The sequence below is a fragment of the Notamacropus eugenii genome, chromosome 1 (assembly GCF_028372415.1).
Source record: "Notamacropus eugenii isolate mMacEug1 chromosome 1, mMacEug1.pri_v2, whole genome shotgun sequence".
NCBI classification, from domain to species: domain Eukaryota; kingdom Metazoa; phylum Chordata; class Mammalia; order Diprotodontia; family Macropodidae; genus Notamacropus; species Notamacropus eugenii.
Window position 1 is genome coordinate 441,070,062 of NC_092872.1, and position 12,288 is coordinate 441,082,349.

Genomic DNA, 12,288 nt, shown 5'->3' on the forward strand with positions numbered 1-12,288 from the left:
ATGGCTAGAAACTTGCCAGCTTGATAAAATCAAATTTAATTTAGATAAAATGGTTTAAGTTAATTGGGGTTTTTGTTGTTTGTTTAAACTTGGGGCTACTGAAAATAATCCTAGCATACATAAGTTCACTCTGCTTCTTGAACACTGCACGCTAATCGTCACTGCAGGGCTTCAGCGTCATTGTAATGGAAATTAGATCACAATATCCAAGACAACATGTAAAAATCAAAGGTGAATCAGAGAATGTTAGATCTGGATGGGATCTCTGAACACAGACTACACAGAAGGGTCCTTCAAGATTATCTAATGAAACCTCATTTAACATTTGAAAGAGAAGTAACTGGCACAGCCAGTCAGTTATAAAGCTAGGACAAGAATCTGGGTCCCCTAACTGCTAAACACATGCACTGTCCATGGCTGCGTGCACTGACAATGAACGTGTACTGAATCTAGGACACATTTAAGGAATTGATAATTGACTTGCTTCCTTATCATTTGCCTCTGTGGGTTACAAGGAAAAGAGCCTGTGAACAGAGGATCTTACGATGAAAGTTTTACTGCATTATATGCAACAGCATGGTAGAATGGAAAGTAAGAAGGACTGGAAAACAGGAGACTCATGCTCTAATCCTAGCTTTTGGAAGGTCTCACAACCTATATTGAAGTTAACATAGCAATACATGCACTACCAGGGAAAAGAGACCTCTCTTCTCCTTTTCTCCTTGTTTCTATATTAGTAGACAAGAATGTCATTACAGGGCATTACAGACATCACTCCAAGGACAGTCTATAAGGCCTTTCTTGGCATATAAAAGAAACAAATCCCTCTTTTTCTTTGCCTACAACAGGATAGGTCATTCAAAGGTCTTGCCTTTAATCCACATGCAGCAACATCTGGTGAGTAGGAGGCTCTTTAGTTAATTAAAGTGCCTAGTTAACTGAAACAAGCTGATAAGACAGATAAATCTAAAGAACTGTGTTCTCCTGCTAAATTCAGCATGCAAAACAAAAACCTTGGCTAAATGAAAAGATTCCATGCCATTTCCCAAGCACAAATCGCTGGGCCTCCATTCTCAGCTTGGTCAACATAAGATTCCTGGACACTACAGAGATTCTTAACCTCAAGTTCATGAACTTGTTTGTTCTTTTAATACTATGATAACTATTTCAATGTTAAGAGGTTTCCCTGATAATCTTATGTACTTGATTTTATGGATTTAAAAATATTCTGAGAAGGGGTCCATAAACTTCACCAGACTGACAAAAAGATTAGGCAGTTCTGCTTTAGACAGATGCAGAACTGCTGAAATGGGATGAAATACCAAACTGTTCTAGACATGAGCAAACTCAGAAAATACTAGGTCAGCAGAAGTTAAGTAAAAATCTTAGTATTAACCTACACTGTAAGAAAACTTATTCAAAACGGAAAATAAAGTGCAAATTCCATCTTCCTGTAAAAGCATTCTACCAAGCTTTCAGATTTGTAGGGCTAGAAAGAACCTTGGAAAACAGAAATGGTTACTTAAAGCAACCTTAAAATACAGAATATTAGAACAACAAAAAGACAAAAACTTATAGCTGAAAGAGACCTTGGAAGCCACTGAACCCAATTCCTCATTAGAGATAAGGAAACTGAGAACCAAAAAAGAGAGCTTCCCACAGAGTTAACATATGTTCATGGCAGGGCTAGGTGTAGAACAGTTATTCTGGCTCTTGGCAAGTGCTCTTTCCACTAAACTATAAGGCCTTTCACCAAACAATGTAATAAAGAACTCAAGCAACAACTACTATGGATGCTCTGATGAAGTATTTTTGCATTTCTCTACCTAGGCCAGTAAATGCATATTATGTACCGATCTCTTCCACCCTGACAGGACTAATGCAGAACCCACATTCCCAAATACTCTAGCCCACAGAGGTCATGCCTTTCTCAACTTTTATGGCACCAGATAATCTCTTTATTTTACATACTATTTTGTACCATTCACAAATGTTTTCACATATATATCTTGTCCTTAGAAAAATCACACAATAATCAACACCCTCACTTTGAAGGCTCACAAACTCTCTCCTGATAACAAGGAAATTTAAGTGGCACTTTTCTGTTTATTACAAAGCACTTTTACATGTCTTCGCATCTGTCCCTTACAACATCCCTTTGAGTGACACAGTGAAAATATTGTAATACTCATTTCATAGATGAGGAAACTGAGGTTCAGAGAGTTTAAGTACTAACTAAAACACAGATAATCAAGAAAAACCATTTTAAAAGAACACAGGTATTTGCATTCAGATTGTTGGGGGTTTTTTGGTCTGAAATATTATTTCAAATTAGATGCATGTGAACCAATGATAATAAAAAATATCAGAAACTATTAGTACTTTTTTGATTCTTTTGAGAATTATAGACTCCTAGAGATGGAAAGGTAAAAAAGAGTCAAACATAAAGAAGAGAGATCACAACAGCCTGCAGACATTGAGCACAGGGATTCACAAACTACAGTCCATAGGCCAAATCCAGCCTTTGGCCTGTTTTTGTCCAGCCTGGGAGATAAGAATGGTTTCTATGTATTTTAATATAGTCTTACTCTATTTTAAAATATAAAAACATTTCTCAGCTTGTGGGCCACAGAAAAACTGGCTCCCATAATTTGCCAAAGCCTGATCTAGTCCAACCAGTTCATTTCACAAATGAAGAAACTGAGACTTAGAACAATCAGCTAGCTTTTACTCAGGGTTCTAGAGCCAAGTCCAAGACTTAACCTCAAGTCTCCCAGATATCATTCCTATGCTCTTTCACGGCATCAGGCTGCCACCTGGGCCATTTGCACTTTGCTGATTCTCTCCAGGGCTTCTATAACACAGAAGCTCTCCAACATGCTAGTCATACTATGAGAGTTTGGAGACTTGCATAGGCACAGCTTTCCTACAATAATAATAATACCAACTTTTGTTGAGTTTTCTTTGAGTTTAAGATCTGATGGGCTTTTAGGCAAGTATTTAAGAGTAAAAGGTGTTTCATTTATATTTTTTTTAATATTATACTCACCATACTACATATATCAAATGGTAAGTAAAATGTATATTAAATTTTTTACAAATTTATTTTTATCTGCAATAATATATTTCCAAAATTTTATAGCACACCCTTTAAGAGCTGTTGATGTGACAAGAGATACTATACAACAAAAGACAATGATACTGATATTTCTTAGTGCAATCATATCCTACTTGACAACATCAAAAATCACTTACGTGGTTCAAGGATCTGCTCTGTTTCTAGCCTCAGATACTTCATTTGTAAGGTAAAAAAATTAATATATACTACCTCTCTCATATGGTTATCGTAAAGAAAACACTGTAAATCTTAACATGTTCTAGAATGTAAGTTACTATTTGTTGGTGCTCAATAAGCCTATGTTAAGAAATTCTAAAAAATGGTATAAGCATAAAACAATGTAAAAACCCACTAGTGACTGCACCCCCACTAATAAGCAAGAAGTGATAACCACATTGATTGTTTTGTCTCCATGACTCTTCTGTCGTCGGGCTTCATCCAACTCCTTCTCCAATTTCTCCCTCTCACGTTGAAAATCGTCTATGTCTTCATTAAGTTTTTCAATCATTCTTTGTAGCTTATGGTTCTCAGTATCTTTCCTCTGATTTTCAGCATGCAGCTGTGCTAAAAGGGTTTCTTTCTCCAGCAAAGTGGTCTCAAAATCTTCAGTCCCCTGAAAGAAGCAAAGAAATATCCACAATCAGTATTAGACAAAGCAATCTAAGCTCATACTTTACATTATTTCAAAGGATTTAGGAACTGAAGGGACAAACTTAGAGGTATCTAGTCCAACACCCTCAATTTCATTATCTGAGGCTCAAAACAGGGAAACAACTAAGCCAATGCAGGTATAAGAAGCTGAGCAGAAATCTGAAGTTAGGTCTTCTTACTACAAATCTAGTGTCTTTTCACTGTACACCAGAAAGGAGCAGGAAAAGGGTACAGGGGAGCTGTAAGGTTAGCTTTATCCTCCACAGAGTTTAAGATCAGAAAGGGAAAGAGTGGGAAAAGCACTAAATTTGCACAATCCCTTCCACATAAGAGGAGGCAGCCGTATGTGACCCTGAACAAGCCACTTTCTCTGCACTAGTCTCCACATTTACAAAATAGGGATGCTCTCTCTACTGGCTACCAAAGAAGGGCTTTCAAATCAATATATTAAATTATGCACCTATTATGTACAAAACACTGTGCTAAGATTGTTGACAAGATCAAGAAATATGTAAAGCACTTTATTAAGTAAATCAAAAGGTGCTATAAAAATGCCATGTACTGTTATTAATAGAGTGGACTGTCATCTGAAGAACAGAAACAGATTTAGGCTCTAACAATATCACTTTGTGATGAGCTTGGGGCCAACCAGCAAAGGTCAAAGGTTCCGAAGAGAGCAACTGTCAACATCAAAGGACCTAAGTGAAATGAAAAGATGACAGCTAAGTGTGGTAAGAATACCTGTCCTTGAGAAAGCAGACTGACACTTGGAATTCTACATACTCATAGGAGACAGAAAGGTACAAAGAACTCAGGGTCACAATGGAGACAGACAGGAAAGCTGAGGCAGTGGTCTAGGCTATATATATATAGCCTATGGGAGTAGCTGACCTCAGCCTCCACCAATATGAAGCTGTCAGTTCCTCAGAAAAGGTTAATTTACAGTTAACCCTTTAAAAGCACTACTATACAAAAAGAGAAGTCTGCTGTTAGAGGCCTGCTTTCAAAAGGCACAACAATTTTGGCATATGTTTACCTGAGCCATGTTACCTGAGCCATAACTTAGAATGCATCAGTGGAGAATTTGTTAGCATTGTTAAAGGTGAAAACCAAGTTTTATGGAAGCAAGCATCCTTGGCAAAATAGACCTATCAATGTGAGAGAGAGAGAGAGAGAGAGAGAGAGAGAGAGAGAGAGACACACACACACACACACACACACACACACACACAGTATAAACTGTTAAACCTTGTATTTAAAGCTCTCTGCAACTGAATTCCACTTACCTTTCCTAATTTCCTATCTGTCCTTCATGCACTCTTGAGTCTGGTCACTAAGCCACCTAACTATCATTGCCCTTATATAATATTCCATTCATGACAGAGCCCTGCACAAAGGTAAAGATTAATAAATGTTTGTTGAATTGAATTAAATAGAAGTTATGTTCCCATTTTAAAGGGAAGTAAGCTGCAGTGTTACAATTTCACATTCATAGTCTGTCTACAAAGGGTATACAAGAAGTTCAAGTTCATTCATTAAATATTTATTAAGTTCCTCCTGTGAGACAGGCTCTGGGCTAATGCTGGAAAAAGTAATACAAAAATGAGAACATTTCTTTCCTCAAAGAGCTTATAGCCAGGTAAACGGGGATAAGAGGAGGAAGAGCAACCCAGATGCCACAAGTAAGTAAATACAAAATAGCAGAGAGTAATGGGTGGGGGTGGAAAGGAGTAACAATCCAGGGCATCCGGAAAGGCCTCTTCCAGGAGGAGGTACTGGAGCCTGGCAATGAAGGAAGTTAGGGGCTTCAAGCCACGGAGGGAAGCAGGGAGAGCATTCCAGTTATTAGAGACTGCTCATGTGGAAGCATAGATACGAGAGAATGAGATGTAAAGAAAACAGCAAGTAGTCTGTGTTTGCTGGAACAGAGAATTGTGAGAGGGAGAGCGAAGTCTTATCAGCCTGGAAAAATAAGCTTGAATTAGATTGTGAAGGGCTTTAAATGCTAAATTGGGGTGTTCCCAACTTAAGAAGCAATAGAGAGATGCTCAAGTTTGCTGAGCAGGACAGTGGCATAGTGACTAACCATAAATGAATACATAATTCCTTGCTATGAGAACAACTTCTCCGATGGTTTTTACTGTGTATACTAAGAGGTAAAAATGAAATCCAGACCACAAATTTGGTTCATAGTAAAAATAATGGGTCAAGATCATAAGGCTTTGGAAGTATAAATTCATTTCAACTTTGGATTCTCTAATTTGCTTTTTTTCTCCTTTTTTGTAATAGATTGGTCAAAGAGCTAACAACCTAACATTACACTTAATACATGAATTTTATTTTTTCTATACAAAGCGTATGTTTTTAAGGCTAAAGTGGTATATTTCACTTTGCACAGGAAATCAAATAATCACTTATTAAAGTTATAACTGAAAGGGAAGAGGAATTCTTGTGAATTTTTTTCCTTTTCAAAATGAGTTGTGGAAGAAGGAAAAGACTATAAATTGGAATACTTATTGAGATTTGTCACAAAGGTTTATTAATTTCATCATTTGTTCTAATAGTAGGTTGATTTTTGTCATAAAATTCACTATGTGGCTCATTATGTTTCCTTTTTTTTTTTTTTTTTTTTTACTTAATCCTCCATCATGAACTACAGTGGAGCTCCTTAGCCATCTGCTGGTTATACTGGGTATTCAGAGTCTCTCCTCAGTTTAAGGCACTACACACACACATTTCATACAGATATTTGTACAAGCACAGATGTAACCACCTCTGCCCTCAAGGAATTTACATTCCAAAGGACAGGGGAATATACAAGTAGATAAGTTAGTAAACATGAAATAATTTCAAGAGAGAGGGCTCTTAACTTAAGAGGATGAGAAAAGATCTCCTATAGGAAGTGGCATCAAGCTAGACTCTGAAGGAAGGTAGGGAATACATCCTAGACATGGAGAGCCATTTGTGAAAGCAAAGAGAGGCAAGACAGAATGTGGTCTAAGGCAGGAGTGAGGAACCTTCGGCTTCAAGGTTGCATGCAGCCTTCTAGGTCCTTGGGTGCAACCTTTTGACTGAGTTCAAATTTTACAGGACAAATCTGTAATAAAAGGGGATTTGTTCAGTGAAATTTTGATTCAGTCAAAGGGCCGCACCTGAGGACTAGGGGGCCACAAGTAGCCTCCACAGGTTTCCCACTCCTAGTCAAAGGGCCAATAGCTAGAAGGCCAGTGTGACTGGAATCAATGATGCATGAAGAACAGACTCACAAATTTAGGAAAGGTAGATAAGGATTCAGTTGCAGAGAGTTTTAAATACAAGGCTGAGCAGTTTATACTTCATCATGGAGGTATAGAAGATTTGTTTATGGGGGAAGGGAAGGATCAGATCTGGTCTTTAGGAAGTACGTACAATATAAAAAAAAGATTGCAGGGATGGGGGGGTAGGGATAGGGTGGAGACCAATTAGGAGGCTGCCAATAATCTGGGTTAGAGGCAATAATGGCCTGAACTAGAAGAGATTGTATTAATAAAAAGAAAGTAACTGATGTGAAATGTGTTACACTAATTATTAATCTCTCTCTAAAATAGTTCAACTAACTCTTATGGAGTTTGTTTCAAAAAAAAAAATACAGAAGAGAGTCAACTTTGTTAACCTTATAATGGTTGTACCTCATTTGCTTTTCTGAACATACAAATGCTTTAAAAAATATTCACACATATATCTGAAATCATTTTTTCCACCTAATTGGTCTCAGTGATGGTAAGAAAACATAATATGCTATATTTGTCCGAACTTGCCTGGTCCAACTTACCTAGAATCTCTGTCTCACAGTGATATCAAGGAATATGAGCAAGTATGGCTGTCAACAATGATATACTTTGCAAGGTAAATGTCATGTATTAATAATCAAAGGATCAAAGGATTTCAAACTAGAAAACACCTTGACTACCATCTAGTCTGACCTCTTCCTTTTACAGTAACCTGGCCAGCAGCCCAGCTGGAATTCAAATCCAGGTCGTCTGACTGCAAATCTAGGGCTCTTTCCAGTATACCATAAATAGTTTTCGTTGATAAAGCACTTTACAGTTTGCAAAGCGCTTCACATACATTCTCTCATTTGAATTTGAGTCTCCCTACTCTTGTGAAGTGGTGTAAATACTACCATCTCCACTGGCTCAAAGTACATTGCGGTCAAATCCAAATAGAAACATGGGCCAGAAATCTGTACATAAGGGTCCCTGTGGGCTATATAGTGACTTTTAAAATGTAATGTTATCTACAGTTTATTGTATTTTAATTTTGTTAAATATTTCCCAATTACATTTTAATCTGGTTCTGGCAGCACAGGGGGGTGTTGTGAGCTCCTCAGGCAGCATGTTTGACAACTCTGTGCTACAAAATATTGCTGCCTCTGTGTATAAACTGAAAATCAATCTAACCTAACCAGCTTTCTTCAATAGCTTACCTTGATTTTTTCTATCTTGGCACTGTGGGTAGCTTCTCTTGCTTTAGCCAAGGAAGTAGTCAACTCTTCAATTTTGGATGTAAGTTCTTCAATCTTTCAGGAACCAAGACACAGCCAAAAAAAAAAAACCAGAGTAAAAATCCAATTATATTCTACCTCCAACAAGTTCTTCCCTGAATAGTCCTCTGTGGTTGTATTAGATGATTTTCCATGTAAGTCAAGTTGGTTTTTACAATACCCCAAAAAACAGTACTTAATAACAAATAATAAGTTGTACTTCTTTAAAGAAACTTAAAAATTTCCCTATCTGCAACATGGGTCGTTTATAATGTAAACTACACAAAATAGTCAATGATCCAACAGGGAAAGAAAATCCACAGATCAAACCCCACATAATGGGAAGAGAAAGGTATAATGATACCAGCAATACACCATCAAAAAGCCCAGAGGCAGTGAAATATCCTCCAGTAAACAAAACGAATTTCTGTTTTCAAGCATATCAAAATGGGTATCACACATATATGGCCTAGCCTGGCTTAACCAGTAATCTACTAGTACAGAAGCTAACCATGGACAAAAGTTCTCATGCCACTACACTTTAGTTCCATCACAAGCATTTTATAAAGGGCTGAAAATTCAAGATGAAAGAGGCTAAAAGCAACCATTTTAATTTATAGTATCTATCCTGAATAAATCTAAATTAAAGTACAGACATACCTCTTTATCTTTTGTTTTTAAGGCCACAGTTAGACCTTGAATTGTTTTATCCCTCTTCAAACCATTTTTCCTTTCAAGAGCAATTTCTTTTTCTTTTTCTTTTATGTCCTCCTGAAAAGACTAAATTAGATAAGAGGAATCACTAAGTTGACCAGTCTCAACTGTAATGCATTGTTAATAAATCTTTAAACATATATTTAAATGTTGTTTGATTTATTTAGGTGCTATTTTATTCATGTCAGACTGTGTTTAATGCTTCCAAGTGAAACCAAGTATAAAGGAATCAGCTCTAAGTTATAATACTGCATCTCACAGCAAGAGGATACAGTGAAAGTAAAGGAGTCATCCCCATGGGAAGAACACCAATGCCTTCTTGAATCTGCATAGGGTCACATCCAAGCAGTGGAGAGCACAACAAATGGTACTGCCAACTAAATCCTGTGATGCCACAGAAATTTCCAAAGGATTTGAATTTAATAGAATGCTAGACTCTTGAGGTGGAAGGGACCTTGGAGCAAGTGCATCTAGCAAAACTCCTCTCTAAAACATGAATCCTCTTCACAACATGCCTACAAAGTCATCATCTAGTTTCCAATAACTCAAATGCTAAAAAAGAAAAAAGAAAAAAAAAACCCTCAGTCTCCCAGACTTCCCATCGCATTTCTGAGCAGCTCAAACTTCTGAGAAGTTCTTATAATAAATTCAGATTTGTCTCCATCCCTCCTTCTCTGTTCTCTTCTGTCTGCTTGATCTTTCCTGTGGATCCATTGAATGTCAATCTATGTATGGGTAGAGCATAAAGAGTACTGAATTTGGAAGCCCAGAATGAGGTTCAAATCTGGGCTCCCTACCACTAGTCTGACCTTGAGCAAGTTCACTATATTTCTTTGGACCTCAAGTCTGCTTATTTCTAAAATGAAGGGGGTTCAATAATCTCCAATAACTTTCAGTGCCTAGCATACAGGTGCTAACTAATGCTTGTCTACAGATTAATTCTAAGGTCTATTTCAACTCTAAATCTATGATCCTCTGATTCTCTTTATATTTAAAGGCAATATATCATCAGGGCAGCTACGTGGCTTAGGCCTGGTGTCAGGAAAATCTGAATTCAAATATGACCTCAGATTCTGTCTATGTGAACCTGAGCAAGTCACCTAATCTCTGATCGTGTCAGTTTTCCTCAATTGTAAGAAAGAGAGTATAATAGCACCTATCTTGCAGATTGCTGCGAGGACCAAATGAGTTAATACTTGCAAAGCTTTGCCTGGCACAAATTAGGTACTTAATAAATCTGTCTTTCCCTCTTTTCTATCCCCCTACCTCAGTCTTCTTTTTAAAAAAATCTTCATTTTCTTCAATCAGTCCTCTTGACATGATTTCAAATCCCCTCACCACAATCCTAGATACACCCTAGCTTATCAATGTCTTCTCAGACACAGTACCTAAAAATGACTACAACACTCCAGAAATACCCTGGCTATGGCAGAGTCCAATGAGTTTGGTCAAATTTTAACTCAAGTTACTTATATTTAGAATAAGAAATAAGGGACTAAGTTTATAAATCTTAGATTAATTAAAATATGATTTAAACATACCAGAATTCTCTTTTCAAAGCAATTTCTCTCATTTTTAAGTTCCATTTGAACAGCCTAACAAAACAAAATAAATGTTAACTCCAAAGGAAAATGCACTAAAAATATTTCCCCCAAAAGTACTTTCATTAAGCATCATAATCAATTAGAACAGAGCTTCATATACTTAATTTACAACATTTCATTTGGATCTCATTAAAACAAAAGTGTATGTTTCCCCCCACCCTAGCACACCCAGTCTCTTCAGTCAAGTTAACAAAGCTTAAAAACAAAGCAGGGGAAAAGTGAGCTGACACAGTGAGCCAGGCATGATTAGAAGTGATCACTGATTGTAGCTTATTCAGCCCCAGAGGGCATAAATAAAAAGTCAGATGAAAGATTATGAAGAATGCAAAAGTGATTTCAAGGAAAAACTTAAAAGTAACTAACCATGGGAACAATATTCTAAACCATTAAAAGTCCAGACTAAACCTAATCTATAATGCTAAAAACGTACCATCGTTAGTTAGGTCAATGATCTTTCTTAATATGGAAACAGAGAATCTAAATAAATATTACAGATAATCAATCCACTTTAAATGTCACCTAATATATTGCAACTTGTATGAAGAAGCCTCCATTGCATAAGAATAGAAGATCACAGCTAAGACTTAAACTTTCCAAATAGTTCTTTTTATAATCTATTTTTTCACTAATGCTTCTAAAGCTTCAGATAAATATCTGCTTCTAACTGTAATGTTGGAATAGTTAACAACAGACCACATATTGTAGGAATCAAAGAATAGAGGGGAGGAGAGAAAATCTGAAAAAACTCCTCCATATTAATTCATTCATAGGTAATTCAAAAACTAATATTAAGGTTGCCTGTTCTCACAGCCACTTATTTCAAAAACTCTTGATTTTTAACAAGTCCTAGAATGCCATGACGGTAGCCATTTCTGCCACCATTTAGCTCGCAGGAAGCTGTGAACAGTTAAATACTGTATTTGTTTATCTGTGTATACACACAAAATATGGGAAACGTATATGCATTCTCCATAGAAGAGCCATGAATGCTAATTAAAGTTTCCATTTGTGGACCACTGTCTCACCTCTATCTCAAATTTCTTTTCTTCCCTGAAAGCAGCAGTAAGTTCTCGGAGTTTTCCAGATGACAAGTTCTCATCAATAGATCCCATTTGAGATTTTGCCTCTTCAAGTTCCTGAATTAAAGCATCTTTTTTCTTCAAAGTCTGCCTCAAGTCCTCTATCAGTCTAAAGCAGAACAAGATGTAAATATTAATTTTATATTATACTCAGCTCAGTGGGACAAAATCAACTAAGAAATAAATAGTGCCAGACATCTTCCAAGTGGACAATTCCTACACACCAGAATAAATGGAATCACTTTCTACAGAAACAAGGTCAATGACAAGAACATGTTCCATTTAGGACAAATACACTAGGGAAAGAGGATGGCACAAAAGTCCACGTTAACCAAGACACTGCATCTTTAAACAGCAAATGAAGGATACCCATTCTTTTTTTTTTTTTTTTAATTTTGTAATGTTTAACAATCACTGCCATACAATTGTGATTTTATCCCCCCCACCTACCCCCCACTCCCCCCCTCCCTCCCCACGACTGCATACAATTCTGTATAGATTCTACATATACTTTCCTATTGAGTATATTTTCACTATAGTCATGCTATGTAGTCAGACTAAGATAAATGAAAGAAATCGTATAACAAATCAGAACATGAT

At 36.7% G+C, this 12,288-nt stretch overlaps 1 protein-coding gene across 7 annotated transcripts in view; it reads right to left on the reverse strand.

Moving 5' to 3' along the window:
* CDK5RAP2 (CDK5 regulatory subunit associated protein 2) overlaps positions 1 to 12,288 on the reverse strand; it is a 157,366-nt gene that overhangs the window by 96,415 nt on the left and 48,663 nt on the right. For all 7 annotated transcript variants that reach the window (XM_072631764.1, XM_072631762.1, XM_072631760.1 and 4 more), the window contains 5 exons: positions 11,635 to 11,797; positions 10,547 to 10,600; positions 8,952 to 9,071; positions 8,235 to 8,327; positions 3,513 to 3,731 (listed from right to left, as the gene is read on the reverse strand). In XM_072631764.1, the coding sequence (XP_072487865.1) occupies positions 3,513 to 3,731; positions 8,235 to 8,327; positions 8,952 to 9,071; positions 10,547 to 10,600; positions 11,635 to 11,797 (649 nt within the window). The remainder of the gene's footprint in view (positions 1 to 3,512; positions 3,732 to 8,234; positions 8,328 to 8,951; positions 9,072 to 10,546; positions 10,601 to 11,634; positions 11,798 to 12,288) is intronic.